This window comes from Cephus cinctus, unplaced genomic scaffold (assembly GCF_000341935.2).
Source record: "Cephus cinctus unplaced genomic scaffold, Ccin1 Ccin1_scaffold0036, whole genome shotgun sequence".
NCBI classification, from domain to species: Eukaryota; Metazoa; Arthropoda; class Insecta; order Hymenoptera; family Cephidae; genus Cephus; species Cephus cinctus.
The window spans coordinates 41,877-62,505 of record NW_014332782.1 but is presented as its reverse complement, the minus strand read 5'-3'; the positions used below and the strand labels follow the sequence as shown (position 1 = coordinate 62,505).

General features: G+C 43.8%; 1 protein-coding gene across 2 annotated transcripts; it reads left to right on the top strand.

The window, feature by feature from the left end:
* Positions 1 to 12,872: 12,872 nt before the first annotated feature.
* On the top strand, positions 12,873 to 13,645 carry LOC107268150. Of its 2 annotated transcripts, none has more exons than XM_015740632.1 (2): positions 12,873 to 12,953; positions 13,032 to 13,645. In XM_015740632.1, the coding sequence occupies exon 2, from the start codon at positions 13,040 to 13,042 to the stop codon at positions 13,400 to 13,402; it is 363 nt and encodes a 120-aa protein (XP_015596118.1). In that variant the 5' UTR covers positions 12,873 to 12,953; positions 13,032 to 13,039; the 3' UTR covers positions 13,403 to 13,645. The 2 variants fall into 2 exon arrangements, with proteins under 2 accessions (XP_015596118.1, XP_015596127.1); XM_015740641.1 differs by having other exon boundaries at positions 12,917 to 12,945.
* The last annotated feature ends 6,984 nt before the right edge of the window (positions 13,646 to 20,629 follow it).

Sequence of the window (20,629 nt, the reverse complement as noted above, 5' to 3'; positions counted from 1 at the left end):
AGAGAGAGAGAGAGAGAGAGAGAGAGAGAGAGAGAGAGAGAGAGATTCGCTGTAACCTGATGTTTTCCTCGGTGGTAATGTCTAAAAATACTAGAGAACAGTAGTCCATGAGCGGAAGAATCAAGGGTAAAACGAGTTGTTGTTTAAGCGCACTACCTAAAAACTGCCCATTGGCTCTTAATTGGTAGAGGGTCTTATATGCCCTATTACAGATGCTAGTGATATGCTGTTGCCAATTAAGTTTCAGAGATATGAGGACTCCTAAGTTCTTGGCCGAGTTGGCGAACGGTATTACGTTTGTTCTCTTTGGACCATTCACAAATACGCACCATGTTTTCGTTCACCTTCGCAATAAAGAGATTCACAGCGGTCGGAGCACAGTGAATATAAATTTGGAGGTCATCGGCATATTTAATTATAGAGCACTTTTGAATTTCTTGGTCAATGTCTGTAATATATAGAGAGAGAAAAGCGTTGGACCCAAAACTGAACCCTGGGGGACCCCCGAAGAGACAGCTAACCACTTTGAAGTGCCATCAGAGGTGCGGACAGCCTGCTTACGACCGGTCAGATATGTCCAGAACCAATTTAAGGTACACCCGGAACAGTTTAAGAGTGTAAGCTTATTAATCAGCAAAGCATGATGCACCGTGTCAAAGGCCTTTGAGAAGTTGGAAAGCACCAGCACAGTGACCATTCAATCGTCAATGGCCCGGCGAACATCGTCAGTGAGCCTGATGAGAGCATTCTGCGTAGATCCGCCTGAGATGAACCCAAACTGTGATTGATCAAGGTACCCGCAGCGCTTGAGATAATCTAACATGTCCTTACGAACTATGCGTTCCAGCAACTTTGAAAATTCGCAAAGGAGCGAGATCGGCCTGAAGTCATTAGACTCTGATGGATTGGGCTTCTTCGGCACAGGAACAATAATAGAGCTCTTCCAAGCCATTGGAAATGTAGACGTAGAAAGCGAGGAGTTAAAGAGATCCAACAATATTGGAAAGAGAGATAGAACACAGTGCTTCAAGAAGAGCACAGGGAAGTTATCAGAGTCGGAAACATGCGAGTCGGTGAATCTCATATGAGATAAAAGATACTCGGGAGTGCATGCTTGAAATAAAACTTTGAGTTATCAAAGCACATGTTCCTACTTAATACCTCAGGAGGCTCAGGAGAGTCCGAACTGAATGCTGAACAGAAGAAGTCATTAAGCTCGTTAGGCGACGATGTAATAGCGCATGATTTCTTAGAACTAGATACTACACCGAGTTTTTTTAGCTCTTGCCATACCTGCCTGGAGTCCTTCAGTTGAGCAAGACGTGAACTACAATAATTAGCTCTGGATTTAGACATTAGCTCCTTGACTTGATTACGTAATCGACGGTATGCAGTACGATCTGTTTCTGAGCGAGTTCATCGAGCTTTAGTTCGCAGTCTATTGCGGGATCGAATCAAGTCTCGAAGTTGATCACACAACTCTGGGTAATTCTATCGATTAGCCCCTTTTCCGAAAAAAGCCGATAGAATTTTTTTTTCACCTCGATTGGCTTGTTGGCATGTTAATAAATGAAAATCAGTCGGGGAAGCCCGAATTTTTATTTTTTATTTTAACCAAAACCCACTAAACAGACATAACGTTCTGCAATGACTACACACACACACACATACATACACACACAATACGCGCGCGCGAAAAGTGTTTTGTGGGATTGTATTATCGGCTATTTGGCATTGTTTTTAGAGCATTAATTCTGTGTTGTCGGTTCTTCATCGGTTTCATTGGTGGTGGTGTTGAACGTGGATTCGTAATCGGTGATCGGGATATGCTCGACGGAAGAGGAATTCTGCGATGTAGCCACTCAAGTGGTAATCTCTCCGGCCAAACTTCGGGAACATACACCGCATATCTCGCCATGTGCGTTCGATATTTTGAGTGTACGCTCCCGAGTCCGGATCCACGAAATTCATTGAGTGATTGACTGTTTGATGTTGGTATCCTGTGGAAAAATGGAAATATGTTGAAACGAACGTGAGCGTGAGTGAACACACGTTCATGAATAACGTACCCTCTTTTGTCAGGCATTTGTAGGCCTTCTAGCAGTTCGACATTACTGTTGTTCCCGGCTTGATCCTACGTTTTATTATTTCCAGGAGCGTTGCTGCTGTCCGATCCTCGACTTGTTCGACGAATATTTCCTTCGATTCGCGCTCGAATCCACCGAAAAGCCAGCTCCCATCTATAATACGCCCTCGATTGTATTTTCTGCGTCCAAATTTGGCTTCGTTGATCTCCACGATTTTCCCTGGGCCTCCCAATTGCGGTGTTGAGTTCTTGATGTACCAATCTTCCAGGACTTCCCGCACGAAATTTGACCAGTCACATACTGTGCGTGAGCCCATCCCGAGCTCTTTCTCCAAGAACTCATGACACGGGGGTGGCAGTAATATAAACATTGCCATAATTTGGCAGATCTTTTCTGGTGTCAAACGCGCGTTTTCCAGCCACGAATTGCTCATTGCGGATTGCATGAACGTGCATTTCGTGAACACTACTTTTTTCCCTTTTATGTTCTTCCTGTTTTGTTGGCATCGCCACCATTTCTCGTCGCTCGGTAGAGTAGCAAATTTCCCGCATTGCGGGCACGTAATGTTGCTCGGTATAATGCCGTGGTTTCTTAAGAATTCGAGGGTTTTGGATCGATCTTGGAAAATCGAAATGGCCTTCACCATCGACACCTCACATCTGATACACTCCATTTCGAGTACTACCGCAATTTCCTTCATCGTAACTTAAGTGACTTTGTTTGGATCGTGAATTCCTTTGTTCCGAAAGCTTGTTGCCTGTGTGTGGATGTGTGTGTACATATGTACGACCCATAGCAAACGCGTGGATGACATTGTAGTTATCGCGGATACATTTCATTCAGACGTTTGTTTACATCGTCGATCCGTTTGTTTCGGATGGCTGTTATCTGTGTGTGTGTGTTTGTGCATGCGTGCGTGGTGTATGAGTTCATGTGTGTGTGCATGTACATGTGTGTGTGTTGGGTGTAAATTGTGAGAAATTGATGAATCCGTTTTTGCCTGAAAAAAATATTTGTACCCAAAAATTTTGGGCTCCCTCGACGAAATTTTTACTACTACGGATGGTTGTAAGCCACTGCAACTGGATACAAAATTTCCGGCCATTTTTCGGAAAAGGGGCTAATCGACAGAATTACCCTTTTTTCGTTGCACCTTTCTCTTTCAAGTTCACTAGAAGTTGGGCTATGGGACACATTTGATCGGGTAACACACGAACAAGCAGTGCACTCCGCCGAACTAAGAACAAGAAAACAGAAAGGGAAGTTTGAAAAATTAGCTCCACAGGTAAACCCCCCAACGCTAACACATACGGTTAAGGACCTTAAGTAACTATAATCTATGTAATGCTGAGGTCTCCATTCTTGCAAAGGGTCATAATTTTGCCATAGCACCCATCAAGATCCCCATAGAGGAAATAATTAGCCAGACAGAGGCAGCTATTTTTCACTTACCCACAGAAACTAGTAATAATGTTAGAAGAAAACTCTCCAACATCCTACACAAAGCAAAGCCCTCTAAACAAAACATCAGCAGAGAAGAACAAGAAGCACTCTTCAATCTCTAGAAAAACGACAAAATTGTCATACTACCAGCAGATAAGGGAAATGCTACAGTCATAATGGACAAGGAAGAATACACTAACAAGATCAAGGCCATACTAACCAACTCAAACACATACAAAAAACTCAAAAAAGATCCAACAACAAGCATGGAGAAGAAGACCATCAAGCTACTCAAAAAAGCTGACTTCCCTCCGGAAACCCTCAAAACTCTTACCCCTAAGGAATCCTTCCCCCCTAGACTATATGGCCTTCCCAAAATCCACAAAGAAAATGTCCCCCTTCGTCCAATAGTAAGCAATATTGGTACCCTCACCTACCAACTTGCCCGTCTGCTCACCAAACCCCTCCAGTCACTAGTAGGACAAAATAACTCATGCACTAAGAACTCCCTAGACTTCGTGAATAAAGTCAACTCCATTAGAAATAGCCCAGATGAAATTCTAGTCATTTTCGACGTGGAATCACTGTTCACAAACGTTCCTATCTCTGACACCCTTGAAATCATCAAGAAATCCAAGAAAATTCCTTGCAAACTATTCCCCCTAATTGAGCACTGCCTAACATCTACCTATTTCCAATACCAGAGTGAGTTCTATGAACAAACCTATGGGGCAGCAATGGGATCCCCCATCTCGCCCACGATAGCCAATCCTTTTATGGAATATTTCGAAAACAAAGTTCTACTTTCATCCCCCCTAAAACCATCGGTACGGTACCGGTATGTGGGCGACACCCTTATCATCTGGAAACACGAAAAAAACACCTTGACTCAGTTCCTAGAATATATTGTAACGTGGCGTCCGTGGGACGGCCAGTTACATAAAAGCGTAGGGACACGGAAAGCCGTGTCGCCGACGAAAGCCGCCAGGAGAATGCCTACGACGACGGAGGTTCGTGGCAAGGGGAAGCCGGGGAGAGAAACCGGCACCGCCGACCCCGAAAATCGGGCGGGCTCGGGTAAGATCGGCGCCGCCTGGAGACTGGCGGGCTGTGAGCGCCGAAAAGAAAAGAGCGGACCGAGGCGAGAGTAAGCGCACGAGTTCGGGTGAACTCGGGATTCTTCGGGAATCCTCGGACCGGGGGGCCGAAAGGGGGCCACTTCGTTGTGAACCGCGGAACAGGAATACCGAAAATCGGCGGATAAGGTATCGTGATTTTTCTGGTTTGAGTGTGGTGAGAGTGTGTGAGATTTGCAGGACCTGTATGGTGCCTGCATGGGTTCAAAGCCATGGTGGCTTTTCCCCGGACGTGATAAGGAAAATTGGATCTATCGACGACGTCGGCGCTCCTACGGAACTCAAAGTGGTAGAGGAAGGAGACGGCCGACGAGGAGGAAAATTGCCAACCATCACCACCCGAGCCACGAGAAAGAAAGGTACGGTTCACCGGAAGATTCGGTAAGTGCAGTTTAGGCGACCGCCCCGAAGCCATGCAGCCGGGGATGAAGCGCATCCGCCGGTGCATCTTGGCACGAGGAGTGGGGGGCCGCGGGCCTCGCCACGTGTCCTGGCGGTTGCAGATTCGAACCGTCCACCGTCAACAAAGATGACCTCCGCGACCGCGTTGTGTATTAGAATTGTATAGAGCCGCGCTCGTATACATCACCCGACTGTACTCGTTTACCTAGGCGAAATAAAGGGCCATTGTTGGAATTAAATCCCACCGTGTTAGTCATTACCAAGGAAGCCGGCTGATTCCTGCAGATACTCGCCGCCCTCACGTTCCCCTCTACCATGTCAGATTAGGAGCTAGCGGGAAAATCCAGTCGAGAAGACTCCCGGAGTTGACGTGCCACGGATTAGAAATTAAAGGCCCGACGAGTCGGACTGGTGCAGGATGCACCTGGCGCCCAAGGGATCCGCGAAATGCCACGTTGGGGTCGAAGATAGAACGTAGGCCAGGAAATGCGTTACAAAATGGCTGTAACGTGTTGTTACAGAGCTAAAGGGGATACCACCTAGGAATGGCCGAAAAATAAATAAATAGGACTTATCAGTTCGGACAGTGGGTTCAATAGCACAGTGGTAAGTGCTCGACTTGGCAGTCCGAAGGTATCGGGTTCGAATCCCGATCAGAACTCTTAATTTTTCAGAAGTTCCTAGCCCTCTAGTGCTCCCTGGTGGCTCTATGGATAAAAATTAATTATAGCGAGGACGAGCCGAGCCGGGCACCCCATTATAACATAAACTCAATACACCCAAACATAAGATTTACCATGGAAATTGAGAAACGTGGAGACCTCTCCTTCTTAGACGTTTTAGTCCATCGAAATGAAGATAGAAGCCTAGGCCATCAGGTGTACCGCAAACCTGCCATATACTGATAGATACCTCCATGCCTCCTCACATCACCACCCTTCTCAGAAAAACTCTGTCATCAGCTCCCTTATGTACCGGGCTCTAACCATTTCTCAACCACAACACTTGGATATAGAAATCAAACATCTTAACAAAGCCCTTGGTAGGAACGGATGTGACGGGTGGAACTCCAATGGGCTAGCGGTTCAGAGGCTGGGTCCCGAAGTATGCTTCTCATCGACGATTATGCACCGATGCGGCTCAGCAAAGCTTGTGACGTACGCCGGCCAACGGCGTAGCCGACAAATAATTCACGGCCACTCCCAACGTGCTGAAACCCGGAAAACTATCCGAGATCCGAATTAGATCAGATTGTTGGGCGCCAGGTGCGGACTCCCCGCACAGACGTTCCTCCTATGGCCGCTTCCACGCGATCTTTCGGTTGCTCAGCCTCAGCCTGAAACAGAAGAAGAAGAAATCGGGTGATGACAGCCTTCTGTGGCGTATTTATTACACATCAGCAGAGCTGTCATCGTACGCCGGTATCGATAACCTCGAGCGAGCGGTTAAGGGTAGGGTAAAGCGAAATTCCGTCGTACATTGGTTAGAGGCTCAGGACGCGTATACGCTGCATATGCCCGTACGTCGCTCGTTTCAGCGCCGCTCTTACACCGTCAGCAATATCAACGATGTTTGGGAGGCCGATCTTGTGGACCTTCGCTCGTTGAAGGAGTACAACGATGGTCACACGTATATCTTTGTAATAATTGATGTACTCAACAAATACGCTTGGGTCGAGCCTTTATGCGATAAGTCCGGTGTAACGGTAGCAGCGGCATTCCGGAGGGTTTTGGCACGTAGTAAGAATAGGATACCCGTGTACCTACAGACAGACAAAGGTAAAGAGTTTACCAACGGCGTACTGCAGCGTCTGCTCGAGGAGCTCGGCATAGGATTCTGTGTAGCGCGCAGCCCCGACGTAAAGGCAGCTATCGTCGAACGCTACAATCGTACTGTGAAGGAGCGTATGTGGCGTTACTTTACACATAGAAACACGCGGCGGTACATAGATATTCTTCAGAGCCTCGTGGAATCGTACAACAGGACACGCCACTCTGCGATAAGAATGCGTCCAGTCGACATAACCATGTATAATGCCGCTGCGGCACGTATGAACCTGTCCATGCGATACGCCACAGCGAGCCCGCGTATCCTTAAATACAGTGTCGGTCACCTGGTACGCACCAGTAGCGCTAGGAACTCTATTGCGAAAGGTTACGAGGGGGGCTGGACTCGAGAGACTTTTAAAATCGTACGCCTAGGTACAACGAGAAAACCACCTGTCTACATCTTAGATCTCGCCGGCGAGGAGATTGACGGTATTTTTTACGAGGACGAGATCGTTCGAGTTCGCAAGGACCTCGCAAAGGATACGTTTCTCGTCGATCGTGTGATAGAAATTTAATTCGTGGATATCGGCTGTCCACTTAAAGAACAATGAAGGACCAATTTTATCTCGTTCTGCCTAATAATAGCAGTATTTCGTACTATCCCGAAAATAAAACTACCAGTTTTACCACGCATCTACCGCATCAGATCCATTTACACGGGGCATGGTCTGTTGCTCTGGTTGAAATACAGATCCCTATGACCTTTCTTCACGTGCCCGCAGCGCTAAAAGACTGGGATCACGTGGGCGTGGTCACCACCCGCATCAAACCGAGGAAGAACCACAAAGAACCGATAGTGGGTCTTATGATGACGGGTTCTAACGTAGCGCACGGTGTTTATGACGACGTAAAGACACTCGTTGACGAAATAAACGCTACCAGGGCTATGAAGGGCCGTCTGAAATTGGAGCTCTGTAGAGATGGTTACGCGAGCGTATCGTTCGTCTCTACCGATAGCGATCTAGACGACCCACACGAGCTGAGACTCTGAAGATCTCTGGCACGCATGCTAGGTTTTCCCGAATCGGTCGTGGTATCGAAAGCAGAGCCCATTGTGATGGCCGATCAACCGGTTAACCTGATCAACGCCCTACTTAAGATGCTTTTTGTTTACACCGATGTCTGCGAGCCGGATATCACCGGAGACGTCCAAACACTCTTGCTTCGCGTGGTTCCCCTGCAAACGGATAACAAATACACGTACGCCGCCATGAAAGTTTAAACAAAAATAAAGTTAAAAACCAAAAATCCCGAAAATCGTCGTAGGGTCGCTAGTAAGAAAGTAAAGCGGAGTGTGCTGGATATCTTCTCCTGAATGCTACCTCTATCATGGCCTTTCTACACGCGCACTCCTGCGAGTGTATGAAATCGGAGCTCGAGCTCTTTACATTACCACCGACACAGACCACTATAGAGAGCGCCCAGTGGGTACACTACAAGCCCATCTCATCGCTGACCGATGACTCACCCATTGAATTTGTCGTGCCGGGTAATGGCGACGAATACCTCGATCTAGCCCACACCATGCTGAGTTTACGCGTGCAGCTACGATCCAAGGATGCGTTAGCTCCTGACGCTCTGAGCAAAGCTGCCCCTGTTAACAATCTGCTATACTCGCTGTTCAATCTGTGTAAATGGCGTTGCGCTTCGTTTACGGCTCGTACGCACGAGAGACGGTTTCTCCCTCATGGACCCCAAAAGCGAGTGTTCTTTACATATAAGGGAGGCCACGCTCCTCGTTAGACGTGTCAAAATAAGCCCGGGTATTCTAATTGGTCATTCTAAAATGCTGTCTAAGAGAACGGCAAAGTATCCGCTTGCACGTGTAGAGGTCAAGGCACTGACAATGCACGCCGGTTTGCACGGTGGCACGATGGATAACGTAATTCTCGGCCAATTACCTAAGCGGATTCTTCAACGGCAACTATCAACTCAACCCGTTCAATTTTAAAAACTATCGTATTAATTTCTTATTGCTGTACGTCGACGGCGTTCAAGTACCCTTGAAAGCACTGCAGACCGATATCGGCAAAGCCGGTCTTTACGTGGACACGTATCATACCCTTTTCAGTGGCACGGGTATACACTTCCTCAACGAGGGTAATTCGATATCTAGGAGCGCTTACGCAGACGGCTACTGCCTATTTGTTTTCGATCTTACACCCGACCTCTCTGCAAATAGCAACACCCACTGGAACCTGATCAAGCACGGTAGTGTACGAATTGAGGTACGCTTCGACGAACCGCTTACCACCACCGTGAACTGTATCGTATACGCAGAGTACGATAACGTTCTGGAGATTGACGCCTCGCGTCAGATCGTCGTAGATTACGGCGGATAAACAATCGAAGAAAATACACTGGTCAGCAACTTGGGGTATGCGTCATCGTATTTTTGTGCACTCGGTATCGCCTGTGATCTTTAGCATTGCCGTTAGTTTCTCGTTGAACCCCTTCGAGTTAGCACCGCAACGATGTATTTCGTGATCGAGATCGAGTACTTCAAAGACTCCGAGGGGCGTCTGGCTCCGAAGGAAATTAGTGTTGTGGCTGTGGAAAGAAGATACATAGGCCACTGGATTGTTTCACCGCCCTGTGATTTCAATGAATTACCATCGGCGATCAGAAGCGAAAACAATACCATGACACGCTATCAGCATGGTCTAAAGTGGTTCGATGGCGGCATAACGTACAAACAGCTATACACCAATCTCCGAAATATTGCCGGTATTTCGCGGAACATATATACGCGAGGTCCGGAGAGCGTACTTTTTCTGTAGACCGTTATGGCAAAGGAAGTTATAAATTTGGATGAAACCCCCGATAATTCACCATACGAGGACTTCCCACCGAATCGTGACCATTACGAGTGTATCGTTCACGCCTGTAAGGAGACACGGAGCTCGTTTACCTGCGCTTTGAACAACGCCTTGCGTCTTGAATTCTGGCTTCGGAATAACGGACCGCATATATGAACACGCTGGACCTTTACCTTGGCCATCGCGATATACCGGAGCATACGACAAGTGTCTACGTAGCTGATAGAATACCCCGAAACTGTTCGAAACCCGCTGCCATTATCGCCAACACGGACGATCATATGAAACCAGGAGCGCATTGGGTTGCCGTGTACGTGGCGCTGACGGAGACGGCTACTACTTTGACAGCTACGGATTACCACTGCTGAATCATCACCACGCATCGAGACTCCGGCGGAACTGTCGATCCTTCCGATGGAACACTCAGCAGCTGCAGACGTCGACGGTATGCGGCCAGTTCTGCATGATGTTTTTACACTACCTCTCCTTCGGCTTCGGGATGCGTACCTTCCAGAATGTGTTTAGCGCTGATTTGCGGAAAAACGATAGAATTGCCCGAGAGTACTACGACGCTTTTGTGCGAAAGAAGCGTTTGGCGGATCTCCAGTATGCGCATGATAATAAGATCTATGATGACGGTGGTAGGATACAATATTCACGGTGTAAACCTGGATACATGCGTCAATGTTTCTTTTTTAATATAATTATAGTTTAAAGCGTAGAAACAGTAATAATTATTTAATAAGGTAAAGGTATATAAAAATTAAAATAAAATAAAAATTAATAATAATGATTGTGTTGTTACGTCCGACGCAACGCAACCCCATTGCCCCCCCCCCTCAGCACCCCTCAGTACCCCATTAGCAAAGGTCAGAGACCACGACAGATATAACCGATCCTCGACGAACATGGGTTAATTATTGTAAATCATAGTTACATATATATATTAATAATTAAGGGATATCATATTATGTTATGTCATATAATATTATGTCATATCATATCATATTGTATTATACTGTACACGACATCTCATACTCTCATACATTCCCAGAAATCACACCAACACTGTGACATTGCAGGTGGATGAGTAGGAAGAAAGAGAGACCACGGCAATAAAATAATAAGAACGGCACGGGCAGCAATGCTGAACAGGATACTTAGAATTGAGGTGCCTAAAGAGCATTTTAGCACCGCGAATACCGCGCACAGCAGAACTCCTACCCGTCACCTTCGCACCCACTTCACCACCAAGATAATCAACAATGCACTAATCAATGCACTGACAATGCACTAATCCAAAGAAAGATCCGCAATCGAAGGCCTGTTATGAGAATTAGATCGAACGACAGGGTTCAATCGCCCCGATCACGCCGTAACACGTATCCAAATTCTCCGATATTTCCTAATATTTCATTTAATCCCCTCCAAACTCAAAACCTTCCTTACGAACTTCAATACCGATCATCCTCAGTTACTAATCAATCCTCCGGTAGAGCAGTATCCCTTCTGGAGTCTTGAGCCGATTGTCCGCGCCAGTTAAGTGTTGTGCCGATCAAATACCTTAGGGCCTATTTTGATCTAGCTTGCCTTAGGACCCAAGCGAAAAGTTTATCACTTCAGTGCCGGGCGTCCACGCAAAAAGAACTCATTTCTTGGCATTTCAATAAGCATTCGTCTAGACGAGTGTCCACCTTAGGGCTGGACCAAGAATTTCCCATTCAACCAAATCTATTTCATTATCGTCGAGAACCGAGCGCCGCTCTCTCTCTCTCTCTTCCTCTGCTCATCCACCGGTAAGTAACTCACATTCCTACATCTATATATATATATATCTTTGTAGCTCACACTACAGAAGTTGACGATCACACATACATTGTTATTCGGATTTCATTTAGTTAGTAGATTAACGCACACTTACTACTGCATATAATTGCGACAGTTACTTATACTCTTGTTTATCATTTCATTATATTGAGTTAAACTATATTTTCTTCTCTTGATTTCGAAACCTGAACCTATTAGCTCCTAAATCCAGATAAACCCCTTACCAGTAGCTTCAACCAAACTCCCGTAGAAGGAATGAGTTTTCCAAATCAATATATTTAGTACCTGGTTGTGATCCTCATCTTAACTATCGACCAAGGGACATAAACGCAAATAGGGGTGCTTTAGCACCTTAAAGTGGCAAGAACCCGATACGTTTTACGTGATCTTTGATCTCAACACCTATGCTAGCTCCCTGATGCTCCCGCATACGGTCGCTCACGCATAGGACGTAACATTGTAGCGTAGTGGTTAACTTAAAAGTATTATTAATAATAATAGATATAGTAAGCAAAAAAAAAGACATGTATAAAACTAAGGATTACAATAATATTAATAATAAGTATAGTGTAACGCGCCCGTTACTAACAAGGAAACCCCCCCAACCCGACCCCACCGATTTCAATAATTTTTTGATATGTTGTAGTACTCGACAAAATAAGAGACACGTATTTTTTTTTTTGTGCTGACATCCACTTTAAAGGGGTGAAAACGACCCCTGAAATTCACCCCCGAAAATCGTTTTCTCATCATATCTCGACTTCTAATTAATATTTTTTAATAAAACCAAGTGGAAAATATTTGTCATAAGAAGTCGAAGATATGAGGTTTGTTAATGACCCAAGGGGTTGCAACCCTTATTTTATATTTTGAAAAAACTATATTTTTTATGCTTTTTTTCTGCATAAAAACCGGGGTATGGGCTCAAAAAAATAAAGAAAAGCGTTTCCATTAACTCTATCAAATATTTCAGTTGGGGTGTTTCAGGATTTTTCAAAGGGATAAAAACCACCCCTAAATTTTACCCCCGAAAATTGTTTTGTATCATATGTCAGATTCTAATTGATATTTTTTAATAAAACCAAGTGGAAAATATTTGTCATAAAAAGTCGAAGATATGAGGTGTGTTTATGACCCAAGGCGTTGCAACCCTTATTTTATATTTTGAAAAAACTATATATTTTATGCTTTTTTTCTTCATATAAACCAGGGTATGTACTCAATATTTATTAATATTTTTTAATGAAACTATGATTAAAAATTATTTTTATAAGATTTATTTCTTTTTCTTCTCTTTTTATAATTAATTGTATGTATATATATCTGTCATTGTTAAACACAAAACATTATAATATATCATACGTGGTGTGGATATTTTTACAACCAATTATCTAATTTTTAGGTAGTTATGTGAGTATTTTGTAATTTATATTTCTACACCTATTAATCTTCGTAATAAAGAGTTATTATTTAATGTTTATATTTTAGATTCAAAGATGAAGATTAATCCCTTAAATGTAGTGAATTTATTACTAGCGTATTTTCAAACTTTACAAATACCCAATAGTGTGACGAATTATAAAGAAATTGAGTTGTCAGAAAAATTGAAACAAATATTAATCGATGCAGCAAATGACTTCAATGAAGTTGATACGATTTTTGAGGATACTTTGGATTTTGAGGAAGAATATAAGGATTGTGATGCTGAAATAGTTGAGGATGAAGTTCAACATCATTTTCCTGATCCTGACGTTGCACTAACAAATCAGTGTACGAAAGGTACTGAAGACATCAATTTTGATTACAAACAAAAAGCTGTAGAATATTGGAGAAGTGGGAAAAGAAAACTTAAGTATTGAAACAGCGTAAAGAAGATTCAGAAAAGTCTCATCAATCAGTCAGCTCAAACGTTGAGCTCACAATATTAATGAAGGTGGCACGTACCGAGAAAAAATTGCACGGATTTGTCAATACACACTTGATAATTTTAAAGCTGCTGTTGAAAGTGGTTTAATTATTCACGATCACGATATACGGAGATGGGCCTTACAAGTTCAAAAAGAAATTGGATCTGAAGATGTAAGATTTAAAGCTTCTAAAAATTGGTTAGTGAAATTCAAAAAGGCTCACAGAATAGTGTCTAGAAAAATAAATAAATTTATTACTAGGAAAACATTGGAAAATACTTTAGGCCTCCAAATGATGGCTGATATGTTTGTTGCTGATGTGAAATCTTCTATATCATCAATTGGAATTGAAAATTTATATAATTCAGATCAGAGTGGGTTCCAATTAGAAATGCATTCTGGAAGAACATTAGCAGTTGAAGGAGTTGCAAGTGCAATGAAGTCTTTATGTTTTAAGCACTTTTTTGAAGATAATCATTATTGTCAACACTTTGAAGAATAAAATACTGTGACTTACAATTAATTATAAAAAGAGAAGAAAAAGAAATAAATCTTATAAAAATAATTTTTAATCATAGTTTCATTAAAAAATATTAATAAATATTGAGTACATACCCTGGTTTATATAAAGAAAAAAAGCATAAAAAATATAGTTTTTTCAAAATATAAAATAAGGGTTGCAACCCCTTGGGTCATTAACAAACCTCATATCTTCGACTTCTTATGACAAATATTTTCCACTTGGTTTTATTAAAAAATATTAATTAGAAGTCGAGATATGATGAAAAAACGATTTTCGGGGGTGAATTTCAGGGGTCGTTTTCACCCCTTTAAAGTGGATGTCAGCACAAAAAAAAAATACGTGTCTCTTATTTTGTCGAGTACTACAACATATCAAAAAATTATTGAAATCGGTGGGGTCGGGTTGGGGGGGTTTCCTTGTTAGACAAAGTCATGATTTACATTTCCAAAATGCCGAACGAGCTAGGAACTGTCTTGCAAAAGACCAGAAAAATCGTAAAAACGGTAAAACGAATACCGCAGCCGGATTTTATTTCAACGAAACCACTAGAAGAGTCAACAACAAGGAGAGTAAAACATACCGCGGGCGATCTGTCTCTTGACTGCCAATTCAATGGATGAGATTCTTGAAAAATGAACCTTATAAGCTGCTCTATAAAACTTCTTTAGATGATTCTAAATTCCACGTTTTGGATCTTTCACCTAAAAGAGGAATACCAAAAATATACGGAAATATTAAATTACAAATGCAATTCATTGAATATCTCGAAACAAGAAATATATGACTTAAACCACTTTTATAATTATGGGCACAAATATTGATTTTAGAGAAAAAAGTTTTAAGTAAAAATTGTAGCTTATAAAAAATAACATCTTGTATTTCTTATGTATTTTTATTATAAAAGTATTATTTTTCGAGAAAAATGAGATAATGTTGAATAAGCGAAAAACTAACCTACCTAAAGAACCTATTGAACACGGGCTTCGCTCACAAATATATCCCCTAACCTAAAAAAAATTAAAAAAAAAAAAACATTACTGACGACCAAAAATATATAAATGATAAAAAACATATTTGTTAATTATAAAATACAAGAAGTCAGAAATACCTAAAATAAAAAATACAAAAAGCAAAAAAATACGAAAAGGAAAACAATGTACTTTAAAATCCAAATTTCAAACTTCCCGTGGTAAAGTGTATAATTAAGTAATTATGTACTGAAACTGTTAAGTATTGTCTTGCGCATTTAAACCTCACGCTCGTGCGCTACTAAGCAGCAGTGGTACCTGCGCATACTTGCAAGCTAGCAACCGACCTGCGCGCAGGGATTTCAGTCTGCTCATGTGTGTGTAACAGAGAGGTGTGATTAATAAAGAGAGCCTCAGTGACATATTGTTTTTGCCTAAAACAATTGCTGTCTCGGTGGATGGTACCTTTTCTCTCTAATCCCTCAGCATCCTATCAGTCTATCTAGCTAAAGTAGTCTGGAACTGGAAATACTTCGATTTGGGACAACAGGTTATGGGCCCAGTCACGATTTTTCCGGTGCATTGGCTGAGAGAGGTCTTGAGTGGAGGTTAAGAGAGTCTGGACCATGAGGCACGCAGCGCGGTGGCATCCATTGTTAAGCGCGGGTTTTACGATCGAGCGCGAAGTACTTGTAAGAGTTTTGCAGTGTTTCATGACGAGTGAGGTGATAAAACAGGCAAAATGTCTAGTGAATTGTCGGCGAGACACGTGTCAAAGTTCGACGGCACAAACTATCTCGGGTGGAAATTTCAAGTGACTCAGGTGTTCGTTGCGTATGAGATCTTCGATATTGTGAACGGTGACAGAGTTATGCCAGCAGAGAGAGACTGGGAAAAGGGGAAGGCGTGGAAAAGGGATAATGCCAAGGCTATGTTCGTGATTTCGTCAGCGATGGAATACAGTCAGCTCGAGTGTCTGTTGACATGTCTGCAATGGAAATGTGGGACAAACTCGTGACGATTCGCACGCATAAATCCGCCTCGAACAGACTGCTGCTAACACAACGATTTCATGAATATCGGATGGCACCAACAGACTCTGTGGTGCAACACATGGCAAAAGTGAAAAACATGGCGAGTCAGCTCTTGGACTTTGGAGAGAATGTCTCGGACATCACAATTATGGCGGAAATATTGGCGAGCTTAACGGCGAAGTTTTCGTCGTTCCAAACTACGTGGGACAGCGTGGAACCCCACAGGCAGACGATAGAAAATTTGCAGGAACGCCTGCTTCGAGAGGAAAGCCGGTTAAACGCTGATACAGACGAGACGACTGTCCTAGCCGCGACGAAGTTCAGCAAAGGCAACAGTGACAGAGCGACAGGTGGTCAAGACTCAAAAGGAAAGAAAACAACAAAAAAGAAACAGCAAGACATAAAAAACGTAGAGTGCTATTGTTGTAACGAGAAGGGTAAAGTCCTTCTAGTAAGAGTCCGGCCAACACCCGGAAGGGAAGCCATATTAAGGGCTTGTTTGGCGCCACCATCACATTGCGCGCGGATTTTCAAACTATCAATCTTTACTATCAAGAGACTCGGTCGAGTCTCGCGCCAAGTACAGGCAACCCGCCGTACAGGGCTTAACACTACCTACACTACACAATGCGAATCTCTCTCATATACGTATTCACACACACCATTCTATTCCGGAAAGAGCCCATAATATGGCGGTGCCAATCACTAACAAGCCCCATCGTTGGCCGGACTCTTATTAGAGGGACTCTAGAGAAGGGGCGCGCGATTGTACCCAACGGAAACAAAAACAAGGTGACCGTGATGGTGACGGTTCGCAAGGTTGCGCATTTGTGGCAGTATCTGGAGATCGATACCGAGAGCCATCTGTCGAGCAGAGGCAGATGTTACTAAGTGCCGGTAACAAAAACGTTAGGTATATCGACAGTGGATGCTCAAAGCACATCACGTTCCGAAGAGACTGGTTCGCGGAGTTCCGTCCGAGAAGGGATGGCAGCACAATAATGCTAGGAGATAATGGCGAGTGTGCAGTGACCGGTGAGGGAACGGTGGTAGTGGACAGACTTGTAAACGGTGTATGGCGTGAGGCGTGCATAGAGGGTGTCCTGTATGTTTCGGACGTGAGGAAAAATTTGTTTTCGGTCGATTCATGTACACAAAATGGACATCAAGTTGTGTTCAACCAAAGTGGCGTGATAGTGATGTGCAACGGCGAGGTTAGGGCTACTGGTGTAAGACAGTCCAACGAAATCTACAGGTTGTATTTCCGAGTCAGGGTACAGGAGTCCGCCAGTGAAGCAAACGTGTCAGTAACGAGCCTCAAGGTGTTACACGAGAGACTTAGACATTTGAATAAACGTGCGTTTAATGAACTCGTGAATAAAGGCGCCGTGAGTGGAGTGAAAGTGAACAATAAGAACGACTTCTTTTGCGACGCGTGCCAGCTCGGGAAATCTCACAAGTTGCCGTTCAAAAAGACTGTCGGAAAAGCGAGTAGACAGCCAGGCGAGATTATTCACATTGATGTGTGCAGACCAATGTCAGTGGAGTAGGAGGTGCGAAATTTTTCATAATATTCAAGGACGAAGCCTCGGGTTTCAGACAAGTGTTCTTTCTAAAACATAAATCGAATGTGTTTGAAAGTTTCATGGTGCTTGAGCGCGAGATAGCGTACAAGTTCGGAAGAGCAATGCGAGTGTTGCACACTGATAACGGTCGCGAGTACTGCAACAAAGCAATGAAGCAGTACATTCAGTCAAATGGAATACAACACGAAACGAGTGCCCCGTACACTCCCGAGCAAAACGGGAAGGCTGAAAGAGACAATAGTTCGACACCAGAGCAAAGAGAGTCGTGTTGGTGGGGTACCAGGGAGAGTCCGGTAATTATCGGTTATATGGCCCCAGTAAAAGGAACATAACTGTCTCAAGACATGTTATTTTTCGAGAAAATGTCCGCAGTCAAGAAAACTCTACTATGAACGACGAAGAAGAAGATGACATCGCTATATCGTCAGGAAGGAAAGAAGAACCAAGTGATCAGCGAGAAGAAGAGGTATCACAGACTGAGAACGTAGGAGACATACCGCGAATCGGTAATGCTGAAGCTACGTGCATCGGTGAGGTATGACGTAAATTACGCAGAGGTCAACGTTCCAGCAAATTATGAGGAGGCAGTCAAGGGGCCCAATGCACCTCAATGGATCAATGGTATTGAGGAGGAGCTGAAAGCCCACAAACAAAACGGGAAGTCGCAACTGATACGCAGGGATCCAGACAAGAAAACGATCGATTCTCGATGGGTTTTTAAGGTAATTCGAGAAGCAGATGAAAGCGTGCTGCAATTCAAGGCAAGGCTATGTGTCAGAGGATTTCTTCAACAACCAGGGGTTGATTTCACGGAAACTTTCTCAGCTGTTGTACGATGCGACTCGCTGCGAGTGCTGTTGGCAACTGTCACTCAGGAGGATCTCGAGATGGTTCCATTCGATGTCCGTACGGCGTTCCTCTACGGAGAACTCGAGGAGGAGTTACACATGGAGGTGCCAGTAGGTTGTAAAACGGAAAGAGGTACGAGTGATCTGGTGCGCCGTCTGCATAAATCGTTGTATGGGCTGAAGCAGGCACCCAGATGCTGGAATCGCAAGTTTTGCAATTTTCTGAGACAATTCAATCTTAAGAAAAACGATGCAGATGAGTGCCTTTTTTATGGAGACTCTCAGGGGTCGGCGATATACCTCGCGTTGTTCGTTGACGATGGTCTTATTGCGTGTAACTCGCTAGCAGTTCTACAGAAAATTGTCGCGAAATTGAGAAATGCATTTGATATTACTATCGGTGATTGTAGCTGTTTTGCAGGACTACAACTTCTTCGTTATAGAAAGGAAAAGACAATGTTTTTGCACCAGAATACCTATAGAAATAAAATTCTAGGAAAATTTCGTATGAGCGAGGCGAAAGCTGTGTGTGTTCCTATGGACCCACATGTGGTGTTGCAACCAATCGAGTCAGAAAAGGAGTCGTGCTGTTGTGCTGGGAGTCTCCTGACCCCATTGACAAACGCCAGGCCAAGTAGTTCACGCGTGTAGCAATGCGCTAAGTCAGTACTAAAGGCGGCCTGGCAACCAATATGTGGAAATCTAAAAATTGCACAATAATCACTTTTCGGAAGTCCAGCTTATAGCTGCACATCCGAAAATCTACAGTCTGCAATTAAAATCCGAACGGATAAGGTGGTCTCGTGGAGTAGACTCGGTACAGAAAATAGGAGGACCGAACGGTGCCTATATTTTTCCAAGTCGACGTACGTCGACATACTGTACAACACTTGATTGTTTCAATAAACCTTCTCTATTTTGTTGTATTCACGCGAGTTCCAACTCCTTAACCGGCAACGATCCCAAAAATTACCTTAGCCCTAACCTCTCGAACGAACTCCTTCGTCACCGAGACGTTACGGCCCAACAGTGCAATGTCCCGTATCGCGAAGCCGTGGGATCATTTATGTTTCTAGCCACAGTATCTCGTCCAGATATCGCATACGCAGTGAATAAAGCGAGTAGGTTCCTAAATAGTCACGGTGAAACTCACTGGCGAGCAGTGAAGAAAATATTTGCTTTCCTAGTCGGTACCAAAGATGTAGGCATAATGTATAAAAGCGGCGGAAGCGAACCCGAAATGGTAGGTTACTCAGACGCCGACTACGCAAACGATTTAAAAACAAGAACATCAACGACAGGCTATGTGTTTAGCTTGGCAAACGGCCCTGTGTCATGGGCATCTCAGAGACAAAAGTTGGTCGTGTTAAGCACAACTGAAGCCGAGTTTGTTGCTGCCTCAACAGCAGCAAAGGAAGCCATTTGGTTGAGAAAACTATTGTCTGGTATCGGGCGTTAGTGTAAGCGTGCAACTGTATTGTTCGTCGACAATCAGAGCACAATACGTTTAGCAAAGAACAGCTAGTTCGACACGAGAACTAAACATATTGACACTCGATATTATCATCTACGTGAGACGACTGAGGAAAACATAATTCATGTAGAATACATCCCATCCGAATGTCAAAGGGCAGATATGTTCACCAAAGCTCTGCCAAAACAACGTTTTCTCAGTCACAGCAAAAGTATCGGTTTAAGAGAGCGAGATTAAACACTAAGACGGCGGAAGTGTTAAGTATTGTCTTGCGCATTTAAACCTCGCACTCGTGCGCCACTAAGCAGCAGTGGTACCTGCGCATACCTGCAAGCTAGCAACCGACATGCGTGCCGGGATTTCAGTCTGCTCATGTGTCTGTAACAGAGAGGTGTGATTACTAAAGAGAGCCTCAGTGCCATATTGTTTTTGCCTAAAAGAATTGCTGTCTCGGTGCATGGTACCTTTTCTCTCTAATCCCTCAGCATCCTATCAGTCTATCTAGCTAAAGTAGTCTGGAACTGAAAATACTTCAGTAGTAATAGATCCGTTATAGCGAGACCCGGGGGCGTGGTTAAGTAGGGGTGGGGGTGAGTCCCAAAAGTATTACGGTTAAAATTTTTTCGTTTCAAACTCGACGCCCCAAAAGTTTAGCGAATGAAATTTTTTCATTTTAAACTCGACGCCCCCAAAAATTTAGCGAATGAAATTTTTTCGTTTCAAACTCGACGCCCCACGGTTAAAAT

Coding starts and splice junctions, on each gene's coding strand:
- LOC107268150 (XM_015740632.1), top strand. CDS start 13,040: ATGAAGATTAATCCCTTAAATGTAGTGAATTTATTACTAGCGTATTTT.